At 45.3% G+C, this 27888-nt stretch overlaps 1 protein-coding gene across 1 annotated transcript in view; it reads left to right on the forward strand.

Moving 5' to 3' along the window:
- The window catches only part of ACSS3 (acyl-CoA synthetase short chain family member 3), a 155974-nt gene that overhangs the window by 54812 nt on the left and 73274 nt on the right, over positions 1-27888 (forward strand). Inside the window, exons 4-8 of the mRNA XM_073556975.1 lie at positions 1579-1767; positions 11177-11311; positions 17560-17700; positions 18516-18596; positions 26282-26377. Coding sequence (XP_073413076.1) covers positions 1579-1767; positions 11177-11311; positions 17560-17700; positions 18516-18596; positions 26282-26377 — 642 coding nt within the window. The remainder of the gene's footprint in view (positions 1-1578; positions 1768-11176; positions 11312-17559; positions 17701-18515; positions 18597-26281; positions 26378-27888) is intronic.

A 27888-nucleotide genomic window follows, 5' to 3' on the forward strand; every position in this document is an offset into this window, starting at 1 on the left:
TGGTGTCTTCCACTCATTCCTGCGCCACACAAACCTGGCACCGCTGCATCCCTGTGCCTACACTGCACCATTCCTGCAACGCGTCTCTACACTGCCCTGGGACTACAACCCTGCCTGTGGAGGGCTCTAACATCATTGCTGCTCCACACCATCTGTCCCAGAGGATCTGTCTGCAGTGTCGGCTTACATCTCTATTGCCAAACACCACAGGTGGCGTCACGAATCACTCATAAACTTTCATCACTATAAGCACACTGCAACAACTCCTTTTACAATGGGCGCCCAGGGCCACGGGCCGGGTCCCAGCTGCTGTGACATCTCCCATTGAAGCTCATTGGGCCTGGTACAGAGTACCCCACAGCCCTGGGAGGGCGACCCACAAGACCTGTACCCACATATCACCAACAGATAAATTCCACATACCCAACACAAATCAGGATTATAAGATCACGGACTCTTTCTCATGTACATCCTCCAATGTAGTGTACATAATACAATGTACAAGGTGTAATGCAGGGACCTACATCGGGGAAACAAAACAAAAACTACAAAACAAGGATGAATCTGCATAGACATACAATAAAAAATGAGCTGGACATGCCTGTAGGAATACACTTCTCTAGATCTGGACACAGTATGGCAGATCTAATATTGAAAGGTCATTTTAATAGCGACAAAGAAAAAAAAATCTGGAAGTTTAAATTTTATAAATATGTTTCAATCTCTAACAATAGGACTCATTTTGACACCTGGATTCATGACTCATTACATGGACGCAGTTCACACCTCCACAAGAAGGTCTTCAGATCTCTAATAGAACATTTCCAACTCATTTGCATGTATAACAAAAACCTTAATTTGATTTCCCAGGCCTATCTCTAGCAAGCATCACCCTATGTCCTTGTGTAATTCCTATTTAAATGTCGCCATCTCTTCTCAGTAATTCACTTGTAATTAAGCCTGATGTAGGGGCCTTTTGAGCCTTGAAAGCTTGCAAATATAATTTCTCTCGTTAGCCAATATAGCTATCACTCCTTGAATACTTTTCTCATATTTTTTGGGACATAAGTATTTACATTGATGTTTCTGGCTAACATGGTACCACAATGTTATTTTGTACTGTACTTTGCAAGAAGACAAGTTTCATATCTCCTGTTCTGTGTTAGTTACTTGTCTCACACTGGTAGCTCCCCCTTCAATGATCTCTGGAGGCAGAGTTATCTTCCAGACAACATTATCCCCAGAGCCTGGAAGAGGTCATTTATATATAGTGATAAAGGATGATCTCTCCACAACAAGTCATCTGATATGAGGCATACAGACATCACTCTCCTCCGCAGTCTATAGCCTGTATGTCCATATTAATTGTTTACATAGGTCAACTGTGGTGACAGATTCCCTTTAAAGGGATTGAATAAAGTATTTGCAATTCATGGAATGGATGCTGGATTTTCCCCATTTCTCTTGATCAATATGTTTTATTCTTCTACCCAACTAGAATGTTAATGTAAGGGATTCATTAAAAAAAAATTGTGTCGACACATGCATAACTCAAAAATATCTTTTTTTTTTTTTCAGGTGTCCAAGCTAGCTGGTGTACTGACAAAATATGGAGTCAAAACCGGAGATAGAGTTGTTATATACATGCCAATGATCCCCCAGGCTATGTATACCATGTTGGCATGTGCAAGAATTGGCGCTATACACAGTCTTATATTTGGAGGGTTCGCACCCAAGGAGTTATCTGTGCGCATTGATCATGCAAAGGTAAAATGTATACATCTTCCCGACATGCACCGTATATATACTGCTCTGTGGGTGCTGCGTTTCCACAAAACAAAATATATATACAACGCCGGTATTTCCGGTCATCGCGCTGCATCGCTCGGTGACCGAGTTAGGATGGCTGCTGTCTACAATAGCAGGCCATCGCTGGACCTCGTCCTGGGAGGCTGTACCCCTCCCCCCAAGACGACTGCTGTGATTGCCTGATCAATTCTGACAAGCCAATCACAGCAATGTCACAATAAAGATACAAAAAAAAAAAACAATCTGACGTGATGTGATTGGTGCTGTCTGATACAGCACGAATGACAGCAGCCACAATGGGTGGGGTGATCACCACGTCACCTCTCCTGATTAACATTTTTGGCGGTGTTTGGCTAAACAATAGTTACTGATCAATCAGAGCCAAAGGGGTTAATCTAAAATAGTGATCACCGTTCTGCATACTATCTTTACATCAGAGTTGGCATGCAGAGCGTTTGTGTACCTGTGGGAGAGAAAAATCATTGGTAGCCAGTACGATCCTCCTGCAATCTATACCTCCTGCGATCTGCGTTGTGTGACAGATCTGTGATCACAGCAGCATCAGTTGCCCAATCCTCATTCCTCCCAAAACCCCTCCACACACAGACACACACACAAACTGTCTATTGTGTTTTTGCGCGGCATCCTGTGCTGAGCATTTGTGCCCTACTAGTGGCCTCAGTACTCTGATCAGTATCACTGCTGATCAGAGACGGCGCCAAGGGACTTTTCCTATTTTTAACTATAGGGAGAGTAGCGGACGTCGCAGTGTAAGTGATGTCAGTTTTTTTTTTATAAAAAAAAAATATATAGTGGTTGGTACAAAGTGGCTTTATAGGTAGGGAGGTAGAGTCTGATTGTCTTTTAGAGAAAAAATAATAGTTAGAACAGAGTAGGGAGATAGCTTTTTTTCTTTTGCAAGTAAAAAAAAAGAATTATCGCCTGGTAACTTCTTAGTTAATGCATTAGGCCTCTTTCACACTTCCGTTTTTTTGGTCAGTTGCAATCCGTGAAAAATACAAAAGATGGATCCGTTTCCATTGTGACACCAACGTATGCCCCCGTACCGTGTTATGACGGATCCGCTGAAGTCGGAAATTTAAAGGAACCGCAGACTGGAAAAGGAGAGAGAGAGAGAGGGAGAGAGTGAGAGCCGTGCAGACAAAAAAACGTTTAATTGTCCGTTCACACAAGTCAGCGGACGCCAAAATTTTGGCGGATCCGTCAAAAAACGGATCCAACAGATGACCATCTGTCAAAATCCGCCGCTAATGCAAGTCAATGGCGGATCCGTTTTTTTTGCAAAACAGCGGATTTTGACTGATGGAAACAAACGGAAATGTGAAACCGGCCTTAGGGGAGCGTATGTCGCAGTGTTAGTGATGACCGTTTTCCTTTTGCAAAAAAAAAAACATTTGTTAGCAGCGAGGAACTTTATTTCTCCAATTGTCTCTCTACTTTTTATAATTAACAGTACACCTTACACAAACCCCACACAATACACGTGTACATAGCACCCCTAAGGCTGGTTTCAGATTTGTGGGTCACCCTCCCAGGGCCATGGGGTACTCGGTACCGGGCTGGTATCAGTGGGATGTGTCACGGTGGCGGTGACCCGGACGATGGCCCTGGGCGCCCAAGTAATAGGAAGATGTGGATGTTAAATGTAATTGTTCGTGACGCCACCTGTGGTGTTCGGCAAGGGAGGTGTTAAGCCACCGCTGCATGCAGATCCTCCGGGACAGATGGTGTGGTGCAGCAATGGTAGTATAGCCCTCCATAGGCAGGGCTGTTGTCCCAGAGCAGTGTAGATGTGGAGACACTTGGGTGATGTAGTGTCTGGCGCAGGGGATGTAGCAGTGTCAGGTGGACGGACGCAGGAAGGAATAGAGGACACCAGGGCATGTAGTTCCACAGCTTTACTCACAGTCTGTAGTGCCCGCTTCTGTGCCATGTCCTCCGGGTCAGGGACTCAGTCAACCTCCAGGCAAGATGGAAAGCTCCCTTCCACACTCCGCCAACTTATGTGCCTTTCCTGAACGTCTCCTCTATAGCGCCTTTTAATGTGAAGATCTCCAGTAGCTTTGTCAGGAGGCTGACAGCCCCTCTGCCTTTGAATCGGAGACTCCGCGGCATGACACAGGGTCCCGATCGCTGCCATAGAGACTCAATGTCGTCATGACAACATCCGTGTCTCCAGACCTGAGAGACTTCCTGGCATGCACAGTGATAACCAGAAAGTCTCTCAGATCAGCTCCACCATACCTGTATATTCTGTTTACCCGTTTGTCCCACTGGCACATCTGCCAAGTGTCCTGGGTCTAACTGGAGGTAGCACCTGTGTCCCCCTGGTATCATAGAATCATAGAGTTGGAAGGGACCTCCTGGGCCATCTGGTCCAACCCCCAGCTCAAAGCAGGATTCGCTAAATCATCCCAGTCAGATGTCTGTCCAGCCTCTGTTTGAAGACTTCCATTGAAGGAGAACTCACCACTTCTCATGGCAGCCTGTTCCACTCATTGATCACTCTAACTGTCAAAAAGTTTTTTCTAATATCTAATCTGTGTCTCCTCCCATTCAGTTTCATCCCATTGCTTCTAGTCTTTCCTTGTGCAAATGAGAATAAAGTTGATCCTTCTACAATGTGACAGCCCTTTAGATATTTATAGACAGCTATTAAGTCTCCTCTCAGTCTTCTCTTTTGCAAACTAAACATTCCCAAATCCTTCAACCTTTCCTCATAAGACAGGGTTTGCAGACCGGTCACCATTCTTGTCGCTCTTTTCTGAACTTGCTCCAGTTTGTTGATGTCTTTTTTAAAATGTGGTGCCCAAAACTGGACACAATATTCCAGATGAGGTCTGACCAAAGAGGAGTAGAGGGAAATAATGACTTCACGTGATCTAGACTGTAAGCTTCTGTTAATACATCCTAGAATTGCATTTGTCTTTTTTGCTGCTGCATCACACTGTTGACTCATATTCAGTCTGTGATCTATTAGTATACCCAAGTCTTTTTCACATGTGCTGTCACTTAGCCCTATTCCTCCCATTCTGTATATGCTTTTTTCATTTCTATTGCCCAGATGTAGTACTTTGCATTTCTCCCTGTTAAAAACCATTCTGTTAGTTGCTGCCCACTTCTCCAGTTTATTTATATCTTTTTGAATCCTCTCTCTCTCTTCTCTAGTATTAGCTATCCCTCCTAGCTTTGTGTCATCAGCAAATTTAATCAGTTTACCCTCAATTCCTTCATCTAAATCGTTGATAAAGATGTTGAACAATACAGGGCCCAGGACAGAGCCCTGTGGTACCCCACTTGAGACATTCTTCCAACTGGATGTGCAGCCATTTACGACCACTCTTTGGGTCCGATCACTAAGCCAGTTATGAATCCACCTAACAGTTGCCTTGTTCGTTCCATACCTTGTCATTTTTTCAATAAGGATTGTATGAGATACTTTGACAAATGCTTTGCTGAAGTCAAGATATACTATATCTCCAGCATTTCCTTGATCCACCCAATCAGTGATTCCATCATAGAAGGAAATTAAGTTAGTCTGACATGACTTATTAGTTACAAACCCATGCTGACTCTGTTTAATCACTTCATTCTTATCCAGGTACTGACATACATGTTGTTTAATAATTTGTTCAAAGATCTTTCCTGGTATAGAAGTCAGACTCACTGGCCTATAGTTGCCTGGGTCCACCTTCTTCCCCTTTTTGAAGATAGGAACAACATTTGCTCTTCTCCAGTCTTCTCGCACTTCTCCTGTTCTCCAAGAATTTTCAAAGATTATGGAGAGGGGTTCAAAAATTTCTTCTGCTATCTCCTTCAGTACTCTGGGGTGTAATTCATCTGGACCTGGAGACTTGAATTCATTTAGGTTAGCTAAGTGCTTCCTCACTATCTTTCTGTTTATAGATATCCTGGATTCTTCTATTCCCTTAATAGGACAGTGAAGAACAGTTGATGTTACATTTCCTTTCTGAGAGAAAACAGATGCAAAATAGGAATTTAAAAGTTCAGCCTTCTCAACATCCTGTCTTACCATTTCATCATTTTCATCCTGTAAAAATCCTATAGCATCTTTGACTTTTCTTTTACTTTTGACATATCCCCAAAATCCTTTATTATTGCTTTTGACATCTCTTGCAAGCCTCAATTCATTGTCAGCTTTAGTAATCTGATTTGTGCCCTGCAGGTTCTGCAGACAGCATTATATTCTTCTTTAGATATGCCTCCCTCTTTCCATTTCATAAACATTTTTTTCTTCCTTTTTAGCATGTGCTTAAGTTCTGTGTTCATCCATCCTGGCTTCCTTAAATGCTTCCTATTCTTCCCTCTTTTCGGAATTGTTAACAATTGTGCTTTGAGAATTTCATTTTTCAAGATTTCCCATCCTTCCTGGACATTTTTGTCTTTAAGGATATCCAGCCATTGGATCCCTCCAATTCTCTTTCTGAATCCCTTAAAATCTGCCTTTCTGAAATCTAACCTTGACGTCTGAGTCTTCACAGGTTTTCCTCCTCTAGTTATCCAAAATTCTAAAATAGCATGGTCGCTACCTCCTAGGGTCCCAGCCACTTTTACCTCCTCAACCATTTCCTCCCTGTTTATAAGGATTAGATCCAAAGTAGCAGTTCCCCTTGTTTTCTCCCCTACCTTTTGGAAGATAAAGTTGTCAGCAAGAGAGGATAAGAATTTCCTTGACCTATTAGTTTTGCCTGAGAGAGATTCCCAACAAATGTCTGGATAGTTGAAATCTCCCATGACAACTATGTCATATTTTTTGGAGAACTTGGCCATTTGATGCATAAAGAGTTCATCCATATCTTCAGCTTGCACAGGCGGCCTGTAGTAAATGCCTACAATGGTGTCCTTTCCATTGTTCTGTCCTTGTATTCTTACCCAAACAGTTTCCACAGAACTCCCAGTCTCTGAAGCTTCAATCTCTGTGCAGATAAACGCGTTTCTAACATACAATGCGACACCTCCTCCTCGTTTATCAAGTCTGTTTCTTGCAAATAAGTTGTATCCTTCTAGCCTTGTATTCCAATCATGTGTATTGTCCCATCAAGTTTCATTGATTCCAATGACATCATATTTCTTTTTCTGTGTTAGTAGTTCCAGTTCTCCTTGTTTGTTGCCCATGCTTTGTGCATTAGTATAGAAACATTTTAGTTTGTGATTGGTTTCTCTTTCTCCAATATTTTTATTAATTAGATTCTTTTGTCTTTGTTCTTCCTTTCCACTTCTAATAGCAGAGTTCTCAATAGCATTTGTCAGGTGTGTGGCTTTTTCTGGTCTTTTGCTTCCCTTCCCATGTTGTTCTAGTTTAAAGCTCTCCTTACAAGTGTAGCAAGGCGACTTCCAAATACATGTTTTCCAGTCTTCGTAAGGTGCACCCCATCTCTAGCAAGTAGTCCATCGTATAAGTAATTCACTCCGTGATCCAGAAATCCAAATCTTTGCTGACGGCACCATCGACGTAGCCAGTTGTTCACCTGCAGAATCTTATTCCACCTCCTTGTTCCATGGCCATCCACTGGGAGGATAGAAGAGAAGACCACCTGCGCTCCTAGTTCTTTCACTTTCTTGCCTAAGTCTTCAAAGTCTCTACAGATGGTTTCCAGGTCGTTTCTTGTGGTGTCATTTGTCCCCACATGTAGTAGCAGGAATGGGTGGTCATCTGTAGGTCTGAAGAGTCCTGATATCCTGTCAGACACATCTTTAATTTTTGCACCTGGAAGACAGCACATTTCTCTTGAAGTTATATCCGGTCTGCAGATAGCGGCCTCTGTTCCTCTCAACAGGGAATCCCCCATGACCACCACTCTCCGTTTCTTCTTCACAACAGTTTTCTTTCTCCATCCAGGAGGACTCTGAAGGCGTACAAGGTTGCTGTTTGTTGGCAAAGTCTTATCCTGATGTATTTCTTCATCGTTCTCCTGCGTGAGAGCCTGGTACTGTTTCCTGAGAAGTATGGGTGCTGACTGCCTCCTGATCCTCCTGCTTCTCTGGGTCACATGCTTCCATTCCTTCAGGTGCACTTCGAATTTCCTCTCTTTCTGTAACATGAAGAGATAATTCTGCTCTGTCCAAGAACTCTTCACCTTCCTTAATGATCTTCAACGTAGCTAACCTCTCTTCGAGATTTTGCAACTTTTCCTCCAACAGAGACACAAGCTTGCATTTGTGGCATGTGAAGTTTGGCTTTTCCACTGGTAAGTCTATGAACATGTAGCAAGAAATGCAGCTCACCAAATGGCTCCTGGCCTCTTCCATATTGAGATTTCTTAAAAACGATGAAAGATGAGCCAAAATTCGGCGCGCGGTTTTCCGATTTCCTCTTTTCATCTGCAAAGGCCAAAACCCAGTGATCGTTGAGCTCGCGGAGACTCTTCACTTATCCCAGAAGGCACTGGGAATATGCAAATGATCTCCTCAAGACTCTTCCCCTGGTTTTCCGATTTCCTCTTTTCAGCTGCAACGGCCAAAACCCAGTGATCATTGAGCTCGCGGAGACTCTTCACTTATCCCAGAAGGCACTGGGAATATGCAAGTGATCTCCTCAAGACTCTTCCCCTGGTACCGTGGTACTCTGGAGTTCCTCCTGACAGATGTTCCCAAGAACTCTACTTGCACGGCAGACAGCTGTAGCCTGCTTCGGGGACTCTCTACTCCTAAGTCCCGACTCTCTATCCGTATTGCTGTTGTGCCCTCAAGTCTTAGATGGGAGTAGTGCATTTACAGCCCACTACTCCACCGGTGTCTGCTGCAGAACCATTAGTGTTCATACAACCTCGAGGACCGGGCCCCGGCCTTGCGCTTAGAACTTCTAGGCAGGGTTCGTCCTCTAACCCACATCCTCTGTGTTCCTTTTTACTCCTACGTTCCGTACTTGTCTTTTCCCTTCTATGGAAACTCAGGCTTCAAGTCTACGTCCTTCTCCTTCTTTCCTTTCCTTTCCCGTGCCAGCTGGCTCAGGTCACTGAGGCAGCTGCAGCACTCCTTCCTCCATCCCTTCTTCCAGGGATCCCCACTCCTCCCGAGTGGCTTCCTTCCTCACTGACCTCCTGTCAGACTGACCTGTCATCCTAAACCATCCCACTCATATATATACTCTGAACTCCACCCACCTCCCAGCACGTCTAGTGTTCCAAGCAGGGAACCACCAAAGGTGCTCTGCTTCTCTCTAAGCAAGGAGCCGCAATGTGGTTGTGCTGAACTACTCTATTGTGTGGGGTGCGAGAGTTGGAGCGTGGTCAGGAGCCTCCAACTTACCTGAATGGTGGGGCACCACACCTTAGGAGAGAGGAAGGTGCAGTACCTCTGTGGCGACTGAGCCTCTGGGGTGCCACATTTGCGTTCAGGAGGGCTGCGGATGGCAGCCTACTTCCTCCTTTCTTCCTCTGTGAAGCTCCGCCTACGCTCCACCTACTTCTGTATGCATCCTGCATTTCCCTGTGTACCTATCTTTAACATTGGGTACGCAGAGATATGTGTTGTAAGTGGATGTGTCCGCATGCGGCGATTTGACGTGTGTGGCGACCGCAGGGAAACTCAGGATGCACATGGAAGTAGGCTGAGCGTAGTTGGAGCTTCAGGGAGGAAGAAAGGAGAAAGTAGACTGCCTTTCGCAGGCAGCCCTCCTGAATGCAAATCTGAACCTAGACTTACACACACTTCCCTAGTATTTTGAGGAATAAAATAAAAATGTCCCATTCGTCAAGAAGACGCTATTCGCCAAAGGAGTCATATGCCTTGGTCATTACTCCATGCTAATTCTCTTGGATCTCTCTGCAGCATTCAGCACTGTGGATCATCAGCTCCTCCTCACTATGCTCCATTCCATTGGCCTCAAGGACACCATTCTCTCCTGGTTCTCCTCCTATCTCTCTGACCGCTCCTTTACTGTATCTTTTGCTGGTTCCTCCTCCTCTCATCTTCCCCTTACTGTTGGGGTTCCTCAAGGATCAGTCCTAGGCCCCCTCCTCTTCTCTTTGTACACTGCCCCTATTGGTCAAACAATCAGTAGATTTGGTTTCCAGTACCATCTCTATGCTGATGACACCCAATTATACGCTTCTTCTCCTGACAGCACACCATCCTGGAACTGAACCTGTCAAAGACTGAACGCCTTGTGTTTCCTCCCGCTACTAATGTACCTATACCCGACATTGCCATTTCTGTGTGTGGTTCCACTTTTACTCCCCAGCAACATGCCCGCTGTCTTGGGGTCATACTTGACTCCGAGCTTTCCTTTGTCCCCCTCATCCGATCACTGGCTCGCTCTTATCTGCACCTCAAAAACATTTCTAGAATTCGACCTTTTCTTAATTTTGACTCCACAAAAACTCTTACTGTTTCTCTTATTCATTCTCGTCTTGACTATTGTAACTCTCTTCTAATCGGTCTCCCTCTTACCAAACTCTTCCCTCTCCAATCTGTCTTGAATGCGGCAGCCAGGATCATATTCCTCACCAGTCGTTACACCGATACCTCTACCTTGTGCCAATCATTACAGTGGCTCACCATCCACTCCAGAATTCAGTATAAACTTATTACCCTCACCCACAAAGCCCTCTATGGCTCAGCACCACCCTACATCTCCTCCCTTGTTTCAGTATACCACCCTACCCGCGCCCTCCGTTCTGCTGATGACCTGAGGTTAGCATCCTCAATAATCAGAACCTCCCACTCCCGTCTCCAAGACTGTACACGTGCTGCGCCAATTCTTTGGAATGCACTAACCAGGTCAATACGATTAGTTCCCAATCCCCACAGTTTTAAGCGTGCCCTGAAAACGCATTTATTCAGACTGGCCTACCGCCTCAACACATTAACCTAATCTATCCCTGTGTGGCACAGCCAAAAGTTTTACCATAACCAGGTTCCCCGCATCATGTTCCCACATGCTTTATGCATCCATTAGCCCTCTGTATCTGTACTGTTACACACTTAACATTATGGCTGGTCAATACAATCAGGGCAATTGTTACCACCCACCTTTCGGGTCTACCTTTTTCCTTATAGATTGTAAGCTTGTGAACAGGGCCCTCATTCCTCTTGGTATCTGTTATGATCTATGTGTTTATTGCTATGCTGTAATGTCTATCGTCTGTACATGTCCCCTCTGAAATGTAAAGTGCTGCGGAATATGTCGGTGCTATAGAAATAAAATTTATTATTATTATGCTGATCAGATATTCACTTTGGGCCCTAGTCTAATTTTTAGACCTCAATTGATTGTTGTCCACAAAGCAAATTACATTATAATTAATTATACATTTTTTTTAATCTACGGTATGTATATAATATGTGATCTTATTCTTTACCTTGTACATCTTTCTTTCCACAGCCAAAACTAATTGTAACTGCATCACTTGGCATTGAGCCTGGTAGGAAAGTTGAATACATTCCTCTTGTAGAAAAAGCACTAGAGATGGTGCAGCACAAGCCTGAAAAAGTCCTGGTTTACAACCGTCCAAACATGGTAAATAATGTGATATCAAAAATAACCTTTTATAAGAAATGTCCTTTAGGTTTTGTTCCCACAATGAGATTTTGCCGAGTTTTTGATGCCGCATATTTTCATTGCGCCGAAAACAAAGCTTCTTACAGTTCCAGCAAAGTGGATGGGATTTATAGAAATCTTATGCCCTTTGTGCTTTTTTTTTTTTTTTTAGACAGTATATACTGACCTACAATGCGTGTCTTAAATGAGCAATGTCATTTTCTTTTACTGAGTTTTATGTGTGGGTTTTCACCAAAGAATAAGTATCAAAAGCAAATCTGTTTTTATTTAAAACATGACATACCAAAAGAGACAAAAACCGCAGCACAAAAAAAAGCAATGAAAAAAAACGCAAGTAACCTAATTTTATTAAGAAATGCTGAAGAAAATCTGCAACATCAAAAATTCAGCATATACAGTATTCATAAATGGGAATATAGCCTTAAGATACTGCTATAAATGGTATTCAAAATGTCTGCTATATTGAAGGAGAGTGTGATGGTGGATGGAGAGCTGGGCTGTGGAGGGAGAAAGTAGGACAACCAGTGGAGACAGAGGCTGCAGAGGGAGAGAGCGGGACGGTGGACGGTGGATGGAGAGCTGGGCTGCCGGAGAGAGGCAGCAGGACTGCTGAGGGAGAGAGCTACTACTATACTATATATCCCCTGTGGCTGATAGTACTATACTATATATCCCCTGTGGCTGATAGTACTATACTATACTATATATCCCCTGTGGCTGATAGTACTATACTATATTTCCCCTGTGGCTGATAGTACTATACTATATATCCCCTATGGCTGATAGTACTATACTAATATATCCCCTGTGGCTGATAGTACTATACTATACTATATATCCCCTGTGGCTGATGGTACTATACTATATATCCCCTGTGGCTGATAGTGCTATACTATATATCCCCTGTGGCTGATAGTACTATACTATATATCCCCTGTGGCTGATAGTACTATACTATATATCCCCTATGGCTGATAGTACTATACTATATATCCCCTGTGGCTGATAGTACTATACTATATATCCCCTGTGGCTGATAGTACTATACTATATATCCCCTGTGGCTGATAGTACTATACTATATATCCCCTGTGGCTGATACTACTATCTATACTATATATCCCCTGTGGCTGATACTACTATACTATATATCCCCTGTGGCTGATAGCACTATACTATACTATATATCCCCTGTGGCTGATAGTACTATACTATATATCCCCTGTGGCTGATAGTTCTATACTATATATCCCCTGTGGCTGATAGTACTATATATCCCCTGTGGCTGATAGTACTATACTATATATCCCCTGTGGCTGATAGTACTATACTATATATCCCCTGTGGCTGATAGTGCTATACTATATATCCCCTGTGGCTGATAGTGCTATACTATATATCCCCTGTGGCTGATAGTGCTTAACTATATATCCCCTGTGGCTGATAGTACTATACTATATATCCCCTGTGGCTGATAGTACTATACTATATATCCCCTGTGTCTGATACTACTATACTATATATCCCCTGTGGCTGATACTACTATACTATATATCCCCTGTGGCTGATACTACTATCTATACTATATATCCCCTGTGACTGATAGTGCTATACTATATATCCCCTGTGGCTGATAGTACTATACTATATATCCCCTGTGGCTGATAGTACTATACTATATATCCCCTGTGGCTGATAGTACTATATATCCCCTATGGCTGATAGTACTATACTATATATCCCCTGTGGCTGATAGTACTATACAATATATCTCCTGTGGCTGATAGTGCTATACTATATATCCCCTGTGGCTGATAGTGCTATACTATATATCCCCTGTGGCTGATAGTACTATACTATATATCCCCTGTGGCTGATAGTACTATACTATATATCCCCTGTGGCTGATAGTGCTATACTATATATCCCCTGTGGCTGATAGTACTATACTATATATCCCCTGTGGCTGATAGTACTATACTATATATCCCCTGTGTCTGATACTACTATACTATATATCCCCTGTGGCTGATACTACTATACTATATATCCCCTGTGGCTGATACTACTATCTATACTATATATCCCCTGTGACTGATAGTGCTATACTATATATCCCCTGTGGCTGATAGTACTATACTATATATCCCCTGTGGCTGATAGTACTATACTATATATCCCCTGTGGCTGATACTACTATCTATACTATATATCCCCTGTGGATGATACTACTATACTATATATCCACTGTGGCTGATAGTACTATACTATATATCCACTGTGGATGATACTACTATACTATATACAGTATCCACTGTGGCTGATAGTACTATACAATATATCTCCTGTGGCTGATAGTAAAAGGAGGAGCGTGAGGTGCAGGAGGAGGCTGTATTAAAAGCAGAAGCATGAAGTGTATCAATGCTTAGGTAATCATTTAGTTAAATTGTGTTTCAAATCTGTAGTGTTGAATATATGATGTGAAATGTTTTGATGTGCAATATACCGTAATCATCATAATTTGTTAAAACTAACCACAGTTAGTTACTATTCCCAGGCAATGCCGGGCTCTTCAGCTAGTGTTATTATATTTACAGTTAAAGGGGTTGTCCAGTCTTTTGCTAAAAGTCAGCAGTCACCTTGGGCAGACTTCCGAATACTCAAATCGGGCACACTGTCAGGATTTTCTAGTGGCTCCAGCAGGGCCGGACTAGGACTAAAATTCAGCCCTGGTATTTGAAGTTACACAGGCCCCCTAGTCACATGGTGACTATATAATATCTTTGTATACTTGTAGATTACAAGAAGTGAGAGGAGATTAACATGACTATATAACATGTAGTCAGAGCTGTGCCCAGTATTTCAGCTCAGTCCTATTTATTGCTTTTAGGTACAGTACTCCTCCCAAAGCTCTGTCTTGTTTTGTACGCACGGTGACAGAATTCCTGGCAGAACTTCTATCCATTGGGCAACCAGACCCCATGGTCATAGCTGCCCCTATCATACCTCCCAACTTTTGAAGAAGGGAAATTTTAGGCCACGCCCGGCCACACCCATTTCGCAACTAGTCACACCCATGTCCACGCCTAATCGCACCCATTTAGCACTGCTGATCACACTGACTTGTACTGAGAGCACAGTGGCTGGCATTATGGGCACACTGACTGGCACTAAGGAAGAGAGAAAACAGAGAGAGAGAAAAAAGAAAAAAGAGAGAGAAAGAGAGAAAGAAAGAACAGAGAAAGAAAGAGGGGAAAGAACAGAGAGAGACAGAGAAAGAACAGAGAGAAAGAAAGAAGTAAAGAAAAGAAATAACAGAGAAAGAAAGAGGAAAGAAAAAGAAAGAGGGGAAAGAAAGAACGGAGAGAGAGAGAAAGAAAGAAAAAAGAAAGATTAGAGAGAAAGAACAGAGAGAGAGAGAAAATGAGGGAAAGACAAAACAGAGAATGAGAAAGAAAGAAAAAGAGAGAAATAAAGAAAGATTCTATAAAGATGCTATAGCAGCCCGGCTCCCATTGTAGTGCCCACCTGAGCCTCCCGGTGCAGGACATATCATGATCCGCTCACATGGCCGGCATCCCCGATTCCAAGGCGATCCTGCTGTCTGCGCTGTCGGAGGAGGACATGGTGATGGAACTGAAGCATTCCTAGTTCCGTCACAATCTCCTCATGAAATTATCTCATTTCCGGTCAGCTTCCAGCACATGACTTCCTGTGGAACGTCATGTGTGTTTTAAAATGCTCCTCGGGGCTCTGCCATGTACTCCTGTGTCCGTGGGAAAAGCCCACTTTGTATGCTTCGTACACACTTGGCTCCACTCTGTACATCCCGTACACGCGCAGCTCCACTCCGTACACACACGGCTCCACTCCGTATACCCCATACACACACGGCTCCAGTCTGTACACCTCTTACACACGCGGCTCCGCTCCGTACACCTCGTACACGTGTGGCTCTGGTCCATACACCTCGTACACGCGCGGCTCTGGTCCATACACCTCGTACACGCGCGGCTCCGGTCCATACACCTCGTACACGCGCGGCTCCGCTCCGTACACCTCGTACACACGCGGCTCCGCTCCGTACACCTCGTACACACGTGGCACCGCTCCGTACACCCTGTACACACAGCTCTGTACCGTACACCTAATACACACACGGCTCCTCTCCATACACCTAGTACACACACGGCTCTGGTCCGTACACCTCGTGCACACACGGCTCCGCTCTGTACACCTCGTACACACACGGCTCCTCTCCAAACACCTCATTCACACGGCTCCTCTCCATACACCTCGTACATACATGGCTTCGCTCTGTACACCTCATACACACACGGCTCCTCTCCATACACCACATACACACACAGCTCTGCTACATCTACCCTGTAAACCCCTCCTGACCCCACACATACTTACCTCATCCAGCACCATGACAACAGCACAGCAGAGTCTTGCAGACACCAAGAGGCAAGGCTGAGTGCGCAGGACCTGTGATGAGGTCACAGGAGGGGCGGAGTCAGGGGTCACATGATCAGGGGTCTGGACAAAGGTTCCTGATTATGTGACCCCTGACTCCTCCCCTCCTGTGACCTCATCACAGGTCCTGTGAACAGAGAAGAGAGCAGGCAAGCGACGCTGTGAGTGGCTGCAGGGGGAGGTTTCATGCTACGGCGAGGATGGGGTGCGTGGGGGGGGCGTGGCAGCTTATCTCCTGCAGTGCGGGAGGGTTGGAAACTATAACCGCCGTGCCCGCAGAGGGCCGGCGGCAGGAGCAACAGCCAGGCCAGTGGCCGCATCAGCTGGCAAGCGGCCAGATGATCGGGCGCTGCTGCCCGCGGCCCACATGACAGCGGCCCAGCGGGAAAATGCCCGGTTGGTTATATTACCAATCCGGGCCTGGGCTGCAGTGAGAGTGTGTGGTCATGTAATCGCCTACATGCAATCTTCTTACTTATGGCCACATGTCGACTAGATGTGCTTGTCCTTGCTCAGTACAGGTGAATTGATCAGGGCCACACACATCTAGTCAAAATGTGTTCAGAAGTACACAAATCACATATTTGTGGTTACTTGATGGCTCGCTCTTTCCGCATACACCAGAGAATCTTGACAGCATGCTGTGTACGCACTGTGAGAAGTCTACAGTCACATAGAGTCAGTGCAGACTTTTAGCAAAACATCAGATAACCCCTTTAAATGCCTGAATTTCTATAGGTTATCCTAGGGGTAGAGAGTGTAGAAGTAGCTTGTAATATGAACCAGGGAAGCAGGTGTAAGTTGCAATTGAAAAATAATACTTTACCTAAAATAGAGAAAATACGAGTATACAGTAGATGTAAAGTTGGATGAAATATTGTGGGCAAAATTATTCACTACAAAGAGTACTAGACCCTTATTTCTATTGGAGCACCATCAAAAAGTAATCTCTAGTATTGTGGCACTTATGGGGCATTCCAGTGAAAGAGACTTATGCCCAATTGGGAGGTTACTGTTGCTACCATGATCCCATTCTAAAGTAAGAGAATATAGCAAAAGATTATTCATCCCTTTTGATGTTTTAACTCATTGTTTTTTGTGTTTTGGAAGGAATTATTCAGTATTTTGCAAACCATATTAAACATGTCAAACAATATCTTGGTGAACCCAAGGAGATTTGCTATTGCATCCACTTAGTCACAAGTGTAAAATGTAACTACCTTGCCTGGTATCTTTTCAGAATAACCTGTCGCCATGTTTGTACCTGACGAGTAATACTATTTCGGCCCATGATATCATACGTATCCTGTATTTTTTAGCAGTTTTTTTTCCTACACTAGATAGCTCAGCAGGTTGACATTGTGTTTTTTTTTAATATTTGTTTTCCTACAGATTCACCCTCCTCCCTCTCAATAGACTTCTATAGACAACAGCTGCAATTTGATCCCCTACTGAAGGCAAATTTGTAGACAGATTTGAGCAGTTTTTGACAGTGAATGAGCAGTTAGGTCCTTGTGCAATGAGTTAGGTGTCTCGGATTTGAAATGTTGAAATGAATCTGCATTTATCGTTGGTGCTGGATGTGTTGTATTTGCTATTGTTCTATTGTTACTTTTATTTTTATTTTTACTTTATTTATCCTGTCATCTAAATAATTCTGTCTCAATAGAACAATATGGATTTAAGATGACTTTCATTATTTTACTGTTTGTTTGTTTTTTAAACAGCAACAAGCTCCACTCCTTCCTGGACGTGATCTTGATTGGGTAGAGGAGATGGCAAAGGCTCATCCTCATGACTGTATTCCTCTTCTGTCTAGTCACCCGCTGTATGTTCTGTATACATCAGGCACTACAGGCCTGCCAAAGGTGATTGAATAAAATCAAAGTTCAGGCCAAACAAACAAAGATGCCCTGGAGAGTTAAATCATTTTTTCTTGATATAATATCATTAGTAGTACCATAGTATGTATATATTGTACATAAGGTCTGGCTATAGATGTACCTATGGAAGAAAACCCTATTCTCACCCCCTGACTAAGCACTGAAACACGTGTTAGGGACTAGCCCCATTTCAGCGAGAGGAGTCTAAATATTTTCACCTTTATACTTAACAGTTTATTTTCTAACTGTTCTGTGCTATCACAATTCTGTCACCTGTATAAAGATTGCTGAAAGATTATTATATCCATTGCAAATTATTCCTATTGTATTGTGATAGCGTTATTGACCTTCCTTACCTTATCTCCTCCTGCTGTGTTTTCTCGCCTCTCTCTATGTACTCAGTTTGTTTTCAACTGTTTATTTGATTTTAATATGACTAACAAAAATATGTTTGAGACCCGGGCCTGCTTGGCTCTTATTCACATTGATATCACTTTGACACATGGTAAGGTTTTAAAGCTTCAGGTTAGGACTATTTCGATTTGGATACACCTTAAGCCTTTTTTTTAATCAAAAACAGTGCTTATTTATTTATTCACTTACAGTAGGGTCTTAGATTTAGTCTGTTTAATGGCCAGTGTGAACATGCGCCTACTTTGCATGCATACCAACTCATACTCCAGTTAATTTTTTTCGGTTAAAGTGATTGAAAGTAGACTAAATAGAACATCACGCTGAAATCCAATAACTAAAGTGGAATGGAAAAAACTATCATCATGACAACTATATTTTTGTTATAGGGTGTTGTGAGAAGTACAGCCGGCTATGCAGTTATGTTGAACTGGACAATGTCTGCTGTCTATGGGATGAAACCCGGCGAGGTAAGGGGACATTTTGTGCAGTAATCATTTTGATACTGAATATGGGCATCATCTGCCCCAGACAATTACACTTGTGTCTGGTGTACAAAACTAGAGTCTACTTGAAGAAGCGCGAGCAAAGTGTGGTATACAGTATATCTTGTGTAATACCTTAAAAAGTAACTAAGCTTTTTTTATTTAATCACCAGTCTTTGAAAAGGTATGAATCTTTATACTTTCCTTCTTTACTTTATTTTCTTTCTTTTTCTCCCAAACTTCATTCTGAAAGGGCTGTTTTAACTGCCTTGTTCATGCACCAAGATTAGCTGATTTGCAGGTCTAACAAATGTCCATACTCCAGTGTGAGCTACTTTGTTCCCCTCTCCCATGCTCGGGATCAAAAAAACCTCACACTGGAGTATGCTACACTAAGTGCTTGGACAAGTTAGTTAAAACAACCAATTTATCATTGAGTTTGGGAGAAAGCAAAGAAAAAGGTAAAGTGTTATATTACATAGATTCATAAGATTGAAAAGAATGACCAATTATTCAATGTAAAACAAGAGTTTAGTCATTCTTCGAGTAACCACCATTTAATTTATTTTCATAAATCAATAGTGTATGTGAAAATAAGATGCTGTAATATATGTTACAAAAGAAATCCACTTCTTTCTCCTCCTAAACTGATCATTCATTCTCAATTCATGGGTAAAATCTGTCTTCAGTGAATACAGATATTCCCATCACTGAGATTGAGAGAATTTCTCCTTCGTCTCATTGGGGGACACAGAGACTGTGGGTGTGTGCTTCTGCCGTCTGGAGGCCGACACTAAGTGTACAAAAAAAGAGTTAGCTCCTCCTCCGCCGCATACACCCTCGCCCCTAGGCCGGGCGTAACTCAGTTTTTTGCTTAGTGTCTGATGGAGGCACACGCAGTCTGGAGCTCCAGACTAGATTTTTTTTTTTTTTTTTTTTTCCTCCCTTTTTTCTATGAAGATAAGATAGGGGCGACGGTTCCTATAGAGAGGATCCGATCTCCCCAAATCACCAACGGGCGACCACGTGTGAGTAACCCTCCACGTGTCCTCTCCCGCACCGAGGGACACATCTGGGACTTTTTTCCAGACATCTATTTTTTAACGAAAGAGGGGCAACGCGTCCTGATTAGAGGACTCGGTTTCCCCACAACTTCATCAGGAGCACGTGTGAGCAGAACCAGGGGTCAGCCTCCGCGTTGCTACTCTCCTACAACAGCAGTGTATGGAGGACCCGTCCACCCCTTGGTAGTGAGTCCAGGGGGTTGAATCGGAGGCGCAGGTGAGAGCGTACAGGGGGAAGAGGCCGCGAGTAAGACCGACAGAGCCCCCCCCCCCCGCGCGCCTGCACGGCGGATGGCCCTGCTCACCTGTTTAGTATATGGGGGATCCGCTCCTGGAGCGCACCGCAAGTTGGCGCTGGTGGGTAGCGGTAGCCAGGGCGTTGCACCCGGGCTCCGCACGCCGCGTGTATCGCGGCCGGAAGCCCGCCCCCACTGCAGAGCGCGAGTATCGCGCGAGGTCGCGCGCCGACTTCCGGTGGTAGCCGGAAGTCCCGCCCGCTGACTTCCGGTGGTAGCCGGAAGTCCCGCCCGCTGACGCGGCGGTGACAGCGGCGATGGTGGAGACGCGCGATATAGGGCAGGAGGTCAGAGGCGCAGATCCCGGAGAGACTTCCGCCCTAACACATCGCATCCACGCAAGGAGCCGGTGGGTGAGTGTAACTCCGTTTGGAGAACCACGCTGCTTGTCAGGGAAGAGGTTACCCTCCTCCTCCTTCTACTCTGCCTGCAGCCTGTGCAAGTATGTCTGCCAGCGGAAGAGAGCTCGTCCTCGTCTCAGGACCCTCCAACCATTAGAGGTCGCTCCAGTACCAGGCAAGCTCATATCAAGAGGGTTCGTTCCCCGTCGGCCGGACCCTCCGGGGCTTCGGCGGCGGGTATTAGGGCATCCCGTTCCCCGTCACTGAGCTCTGGGAGCGATCAGGATGAAGGAGAGGAGGAAGGAGCCTGGAATCTAGAAAGTCTGGGGTTCCAGGATTCGGTGGACAGTCTCATTGAGGCAGTCAACCAGACATTAGAGATCGAGGACGATGTGCCCACAGCCTCAGGTCACAAGGTCTCTTTTAAGAAATCCAGGCGACCACATAGAAGATTTGCCACGCATCCGGAGTTTGAGGAGCTAGTCCAGAAACATAGAGATCACCCGGATAAGCGCTTTGCAATGCAAAAAGCGCTACAGGCAAAGTATCCGTTTCCTCCTGAGCTCCATAAGGCTTGGGTAGAGTCGCCAGTAGTGGACCCTCCCGTGTCACGTTTAGCATCTAGGTCGCTATTGTCAATACCCAGTGTTTCCTCTATTAAGGACCCAACTGATCGCCTCATGGACGGGCTTGCCCGCTCGGTATATGAGGCAGCAGGGTCGGCTCTGGCCCCCTCCTTTGCGGCGACTTGGGTGGCTAAAGCCATGGTTTCGTGGGGGGAAGCTCTGTATAAGGCCCTCCAGGACAGGGATCTGCCCGCGGAGGTCTTAGAGGTGGCAAATCAGATGTCAGGGGCAAGTGATTATCTTGTCAGCGCCTCACGGGACGCGGCCGAGTGTTCGGCGGTGGCAGCGGCGAATGCGATCGCCATTAGGCGTGCATTATGGCTGAGGCTGTGGAAAGCGGATTCTATCTCTAAAAAATCCTTGACCTCATTGCCTTTTCAGGGCAATCGATTGTTCGGTGAGAAGCTGGATAGGCTTATCTCAGAAGCCACAGGGGGGAAGAGTAGTTTCCTTCCGCAGCAGAGAAGTTGCCCGGCATTCAGGCAAACGCAAAGGCGTTTTCGACCCTTTCGTAGCCCCTGGGGGGGGGGGGACTCCGGCCAGGACATACTCCTCCGCAAACGATGGCCAGAGTAGGGAAAAACAAGTCTCTTACAGGGCCAATCCGCTGGGTAGAGGCCGAGGCCATTTACCCAGAGCGAAGGGGGCCAAGCCCCAAAAGCCTCCAGCTAAATGACTGGAGGCGCTCCGTACCTACGGACGATAGGGTGGGCGGACGCCTACTAAGGTTCAGCCACGTTTGGGTCGCAGTGACACGCGACACTTGGGTGGCAGAACTTGTATCGTCCGGGTACAAGATAGAGTTTGTCGGACGGCCACCACAGCGATTCTTCCGTTCGCGACTTTCCAAGACAGATTCGCAGGCGGAGAGTTTGTTACAGGCTGTAACGACGCTAGAGCACAAAGGGGTTATCGCCCCAGTGCCGCAGGGCGAAGAGTCGCAGGGGTTTTACTCCAATCTTTTTTCGGTCCCCAAAAAGGACGGGACTGTGAGGCCGGTTCTGGATCTAAAGATCCTAAACAGATTCATCAGGGTCAGGCGATTCCGGATGGAATCCCTCCGCTCGGTCATTGCAGCCATGGATCCAGGGGAATTCCTGGCCTCAATCGATGTGCAGGATGCATATCTGCATATTCCGATATTCCCCCCACACCAGAGGTTCCTGCGATTTGCGATCGGAGGACGTCACTTCCAATTCGTGGCTCTGCCCTTTGGTCTGGCCACTGCCCCCAGAGTCTTTACAAAGATAATGGCGGTGGTTATGGCCATCCTGCATGCACGGGGCATAACGGTGTTACCTTACCTGGACGACCTTTTGGTAAAGGGGCCGTCGTTTCAGGAGTGCCAGGACAATGTCAATATTACTCTGGATACCCTGGCCCGTCTGGGCTGGCTGATCAATTGGAGCAAGTCGTCCTTGATTCCAGCCCAAAAAATCGTGTTCCTGGGCATGATTTTCGACACCTCCCGGGGGCTGGTGATCCTCCCTCAGGACAAGGCGCAAAAAATCAAGCAAGGGATACGGAACCTTCTACAGCCGGGCTCCAGATCCATCCGGTATGGCATGAGTGTGTTGGGCAGAATGGTGGCGGCGATAGAAGCAATCCCGTTTGCCCAGTTCCATCTCCGTCCGCTTCAGCATGCGCTCTTGACAGCATGGGACCGGAGGCTGCTGTCTCTCAGTCATCGGTGCAAATTGTCTCCGCTAGTACGGGGTTCACTCCGGTGGTGGACTCGCGACTCGTCTCTGGTCCAGGGGAAGCCCTTTCCCCCGGAACAATGGTTGGTGGTGACGACCGATGCAAGCCTGCAGGGTTGGGGAGCAGTTTTCCAGAGTCACATAGCCCACGGGCGATGGTCGGTTCAGGAGGTAATTCTCCCGATCAACATTCTGGAGATACGGGCAATACGATTGGCCCTACGACATTTCCAGTGTTTCCTGAGACACCGGCCGGTGCGCATCCAGACGGACAATGCTACAGCAGTAGCATATGTCAACCATCAAGGGGGCACGCGCAGCCAGGCAGCCATGCGCGAGGTCGGACTGGTACTACGTTGGGCGGAGAAGAACCGCGTGGTAATTTCAGCGGTGCACATTCCAGGAGTCGAAAACTGGGCGGCAGATTTTCTCAGCCGACAGGGGGTTGCGGCAGGGGAATGGTCCCTGCACCCCGAGATCTTTCAGCAGATCTGCCAACGGTGGGGGACACCAGACGTGGACCTTATGGCATCCAGAGAGAATGCCAAGGTACTAAGGTTTGTCGCTCGATCCCTCGATCCGCAGGCAATCGCAGCAGACGCACTGGTGCTCCCGTGGGGCCAGTTTCGTCTCCCGTACTTGTTCCCCCCGCTGCCGCTGCTTCCAAGAGTTATCAGGAAAATAAGGAGAGAGAAGGTTCCAGCAATTCTGCTGGCCCCAGACTGGCCCCGGCGGGCCTGGTACGCAGATCTGGTCCAACTAGTGGTGGACGTACCCTGGCGTCTTCCAGATCGGCCGGACTTACTGTCCCAAGGGCCGATCTGCCATCCGAACTTAGGGGCCCTGTGTTTGACGGCGTGGCCATTGAATCTTGGCTGTTAACACAGGCAGGATTCAGACGCGATGTGGCGGCCACGATGGTGAGTGCCCGAAAGCCTTCCTCGGCGAGGGTGTATCATCGGACTTGGGAAGTATTCTTCCGTTGGTGTAGGGATCGTGAAGTGGCTCCTCTGGTTTTTTCGATCCCCAACGTACTGGCTTTTCTACAGGCAGGGCTGGACGCAGGGTTGGCCCCGAGTTCCCTCAGAACGCAAATCTCGGCCCTGTCGGTACTTTTCCAACGAAAAGTCGCTTCCGTCTGGCAGGTTAGGACGTTTATGCAGGGGGTCGCACATTTAGTACCCCCCTATAAGGCGCCGACGGAATCATGGGACCTGAATTTGGTGCTCAGAGCCCTTCAGGAGGCCCCTTTCGAACCATTGCAAGAGATCTCCTTACCTTACCTGTCCAGAAAGGTCGTTTTTCTAGTAGCCATAACGTCTATTAGGCGGGTTTCGAAATTGGCGGCCTTATCTTGTAAACCACCGTTCCTAACCTTTTATAAGGATAAGGTAGTTTTAAGGCCAGCTCCCCCCTTCTTGCCGAAGGTTGTGTCTGCATTTCATATCAACGAAGACATCGTCTTACCCTCGTTTTGCCCGGCACCGGTGCACAGGGTAGAGAAGGCTTTGCACACTCTGGATCTGGTAAGAGCTCTTAGGAGGTATGTGGCGAGGACGGCGCCATTCCGCCAGACAGACTCTCTATTCGTGGTTCCAGAGGGACGGCGGAAGGGGCTCGCTGCGTCCAGAGCGACTTTGGCCAGATGGGTTCGCCTGACGGTCCAAGAAGCTTATCAAATCAGTGGCACGCCAGTTCCGGCAGGGATCAAGGCTCACTCGGCACGGGCAGTGGGTGCCTCATGGGCACTACGACACCAGGCTTCAGCGGAGCAGGTATGCAAAGCAGCTACCTGGTCCAGTTTACATACGTTTGTCAAGCATTATAACGTACATACCCAGGCATCCTCGGATGCAAGCCTGGGAAGAAAGATCCTCCAGGCAGCAGTTGCGCACCTCTAATCAGGGGCGCAAATTAGCATGGATTGGGTGAGTTAAGATCCCGCCCAGAGGACTGCTTTAGGACGTCCCACAGTCTCTGTGTCCCCCAATGAGACGAAGGAGAAACATGGATTTTTGTGAGTACTCACCGTAAAATCCTTTTCTCCGAGACGCTCATTGGGGGACACAGCACCCACCCTATCAGCCAGTTGGCTTTTACTTATTTTGAGTTTTACAAATCCTTGTACAAGGTTTAGGGTGGTCCCCTTTTTCAGACATATAGTTTCTTGCCTGAGTTTAAGGCGCGTTCTCCTACTGCTTATGCACTAAACTGAGTTACGCCCGGCCTAGGGGCGAGGGTGTATGCGGCGGAGGAGGAGCTAACTCTTTTTTTGTACACTTAGTGTCGGCCTCCAGACGGCAGAAGCACACACCCACAGTCTCTGTGTCCCCCAATGAGCGTCTCGGAGAAAAGGATTTTACGGTGAGTACTCACAAAAATCCATGTTTCTGCCTCTAGCTCCTCCCTCTATAGAATGTTACAAGAACCAACTGTCATCTATCTCAGTAATGAGAAAATCTGTCTTCACTGAATATAAAAAATGTCACATTTTACCCATAAACTGAGAAAGAAGGATCAGTCCAGGAGGAGAAAGATAAATTAGAAATACGTTGCTTATTTTTATGCAAACTATTGATTTATTAAATACAAATAAAAAGAGCGGTTACTCTTTAACCAGTTCAAGACTGGGCCATTTACCCCCTTAGTAACCAGGCACTTTTTAATTTTTATTTTTGTATATGTGATTTAAAGAGAGATACATTTTCTATTGTGCAAGTAATTCTTGTGGATTCTTTCATGAAAATGCTTAATTTGTATGTCCTTATCATATTCTCGCCCCCTCTTTTTTTTTTTTTTTTTTTTTGCCAATATTGGTCGATTTCCAAGGAAAAATAAGGGAACTAAATGTCTGTTTTTTTTCCCATTCTTTAAAAAACAATGTAGGACTGCTCAGGACCACTGAAATACATTTGAAAATTTGTTCCCCATTCTGTAACAATTATTTTTAGATCTTACACGCTTTTTTTTACTGGGGTATGGCTAATAACAGCATTTATTTGTTTGTTATTTATTTTTTTTGTTTTTTACTTATTTTTTATTTATGTATTTTTCATTTATATTTACTCATTGTGCCCCACATAAGATCATAAAAGACCTTTGGGATGTAAATATTGATTTTTTTATTTTTTTTATTTTCATCTTATTTTTCTTGTACTTGGGACTGTTTTATTAGCCCCTGCTTCTTCCCCATACAGAGCGATCACATGACCACTGTATATGGATGAGGAAGCTCCCTTCGCGATTCCTATTACATTATACACTTCTTCAGCAGTATACAGCAGTGAAGAAAGCACAGATGGTGATAACCTGCTTGTGTCTTCTCTATGGGTATTCCGGCTTTCTCTGACAGCCAGACGCCCACTTCCGCTTCTATGCAGTGACCTTTTTGAACATCACCCCAGAGTAGGAGAAGAACTGAATGGATGTTTAAGGTCTATGGGTGGTTCAGAAGCAGTTCTTTCTATAGCACAGTCCTATTAATTTGTGGAGCCACCCAGTAAAAACAATAACAATCCAGTGGTCTTCAGTAAAAAAAAATATGAACGATTGAAATGGTTACTAGTTACTTCACTTCAAATGTTTAAAACCTGATAAACTTCATTCATTTGCTAACATATCAAAATATTGTATGCCTCTACAGGTATGGTGGGCAGCATCTGATCTAGGTTGGGTTGTTGGACACTCCTATATTTGTTATGGACCATTATTGCATGGCAACACAACAATCTTGTATGAGGTATGAATATAGTGGTTTAATGATGATGGAAAAGTTTTATGAAAAACATTCCTTGTGACAAGATCTTGGAGTAATTCTTAATCATTAGGGGATGTGTGGGTTAACACTTATGTAATGGTGTACACAGCCATAAAAATTATAAAGTCTGTATGTAGTTAAACGTAGCATTATCAAAATTGTACTAGAAGTATCTCTCTGAGGTGCTGGGTTTGAGTGTGAAGCAACCAATAATGCAATCCTATAATGTCATGTTTAGGATTGGTAATATTAGCCTTCTGAACAACATGTCATAGAATGTCATAGTGATGGGTGGACCCATGGATGTTAGTGCCTGTCGGGGTCGGCCGAACATTAAAAAAGTTTAGTTCGGGTACCCGAACCCAGACCCCATTCAAATGAATGGGGCGCCCGATCAGCCGACATTTCCCATGCTGTTATCTGTGTGTCAGCACTAGAAACAATGGCAGTAACCTTTAATGTTACCACCAGTCAGATCGCTGCGGTTCCCACACTGTCACACAGATGACGTGTGAGCCAGCAGTTGTGACCGGCAGAGAAAAGGTTACCGCCAGTCACACGCAATCTGCTGATGAGATTACTACTGTCTTCATCCAACACCTTGTATCACTCATAGCAGTGAGAGAAGGCAAAGCTGATGAGAGTATTCACCAGCGGGCGCCTGTAGTAATGAATTGTAAAGGAGATAATTTGTGCAGTGCATGTGTAGTTTACTATACATGTATTAATTGAATAAATAAAAGAAAAAATTTACATTAGGTCAACTCTTTTCTTGATAATCAGCGCAGGCAAAGCTGACAGCTGTGGGCTACAGCCGTCAGCTGTAAGCTTTATCTTTGCTGGTTATCAAAAATAGAAGGGTCCCCACACAGATTTTTAATGTTATTTAAATAAATATTTTTAAAAAACAGCATAGGATCCCCCTTTTTTGATATCCAGCCAAGCTAAGGCAGACAGCTGGGGTGTGGTATTCTCAGACTGGGAAGGGGCCACGAATATTGGCCTTCCCCAGCCTAAAAATCGCAGACCACAGCTGTTCTCACACTTAGCCCAGTGTCTCCTGGATGCAGGATTGAGTGATCGCATCATGCCACCGCTCAGCAATGAATCCAGATGTGGCTGAGTTGGGATCTTTGTGGGACAAATGGATTATCGGCGGACAGGTGAGGAATATTGTGTTTTTTTTACATTTCCTTGGAAAATGATAAATGGGTAAAAGAGGGTAGTGGTATTTTTATTTCAAGTAAAGGACTTTACTCTGTGTTTTTTTTTAACTTAACCCCTTTCCGGCATCAGGCGTAGTAGTACACCGACATCAGACTCCCACCCTTTGATGTGGGCCCCGGCAGTCCCACATCTTTCCCGGGACAGCTGACATGTGCCTGGAATAGCCGCGTGTGGAATCGCGATCCACCCGTGGCTATTAACCCATTAAATGAAGTTGTCAAACGCTGACTGCAGCATTTAACTCGCCCTTACAGCCATCGGACTGG

The sequence above is a fragment of the Dendrobates tinctorius genome, unplaced genomic scaffold (assembly GCF_039654945.1).
Source record: "Dendrobates tinctorius isolate UK_male_01 unplaced genomic scaffold, ASM3965494v1 ptg000241l, whole genome shotgun sequence".
Taxonomy (NCBI): Eukaryota; Metazoa; Chordata; class Amphibia; order Anura; family Dendrobatidae; genus Dendrobates; species Dendrobates tinctorius.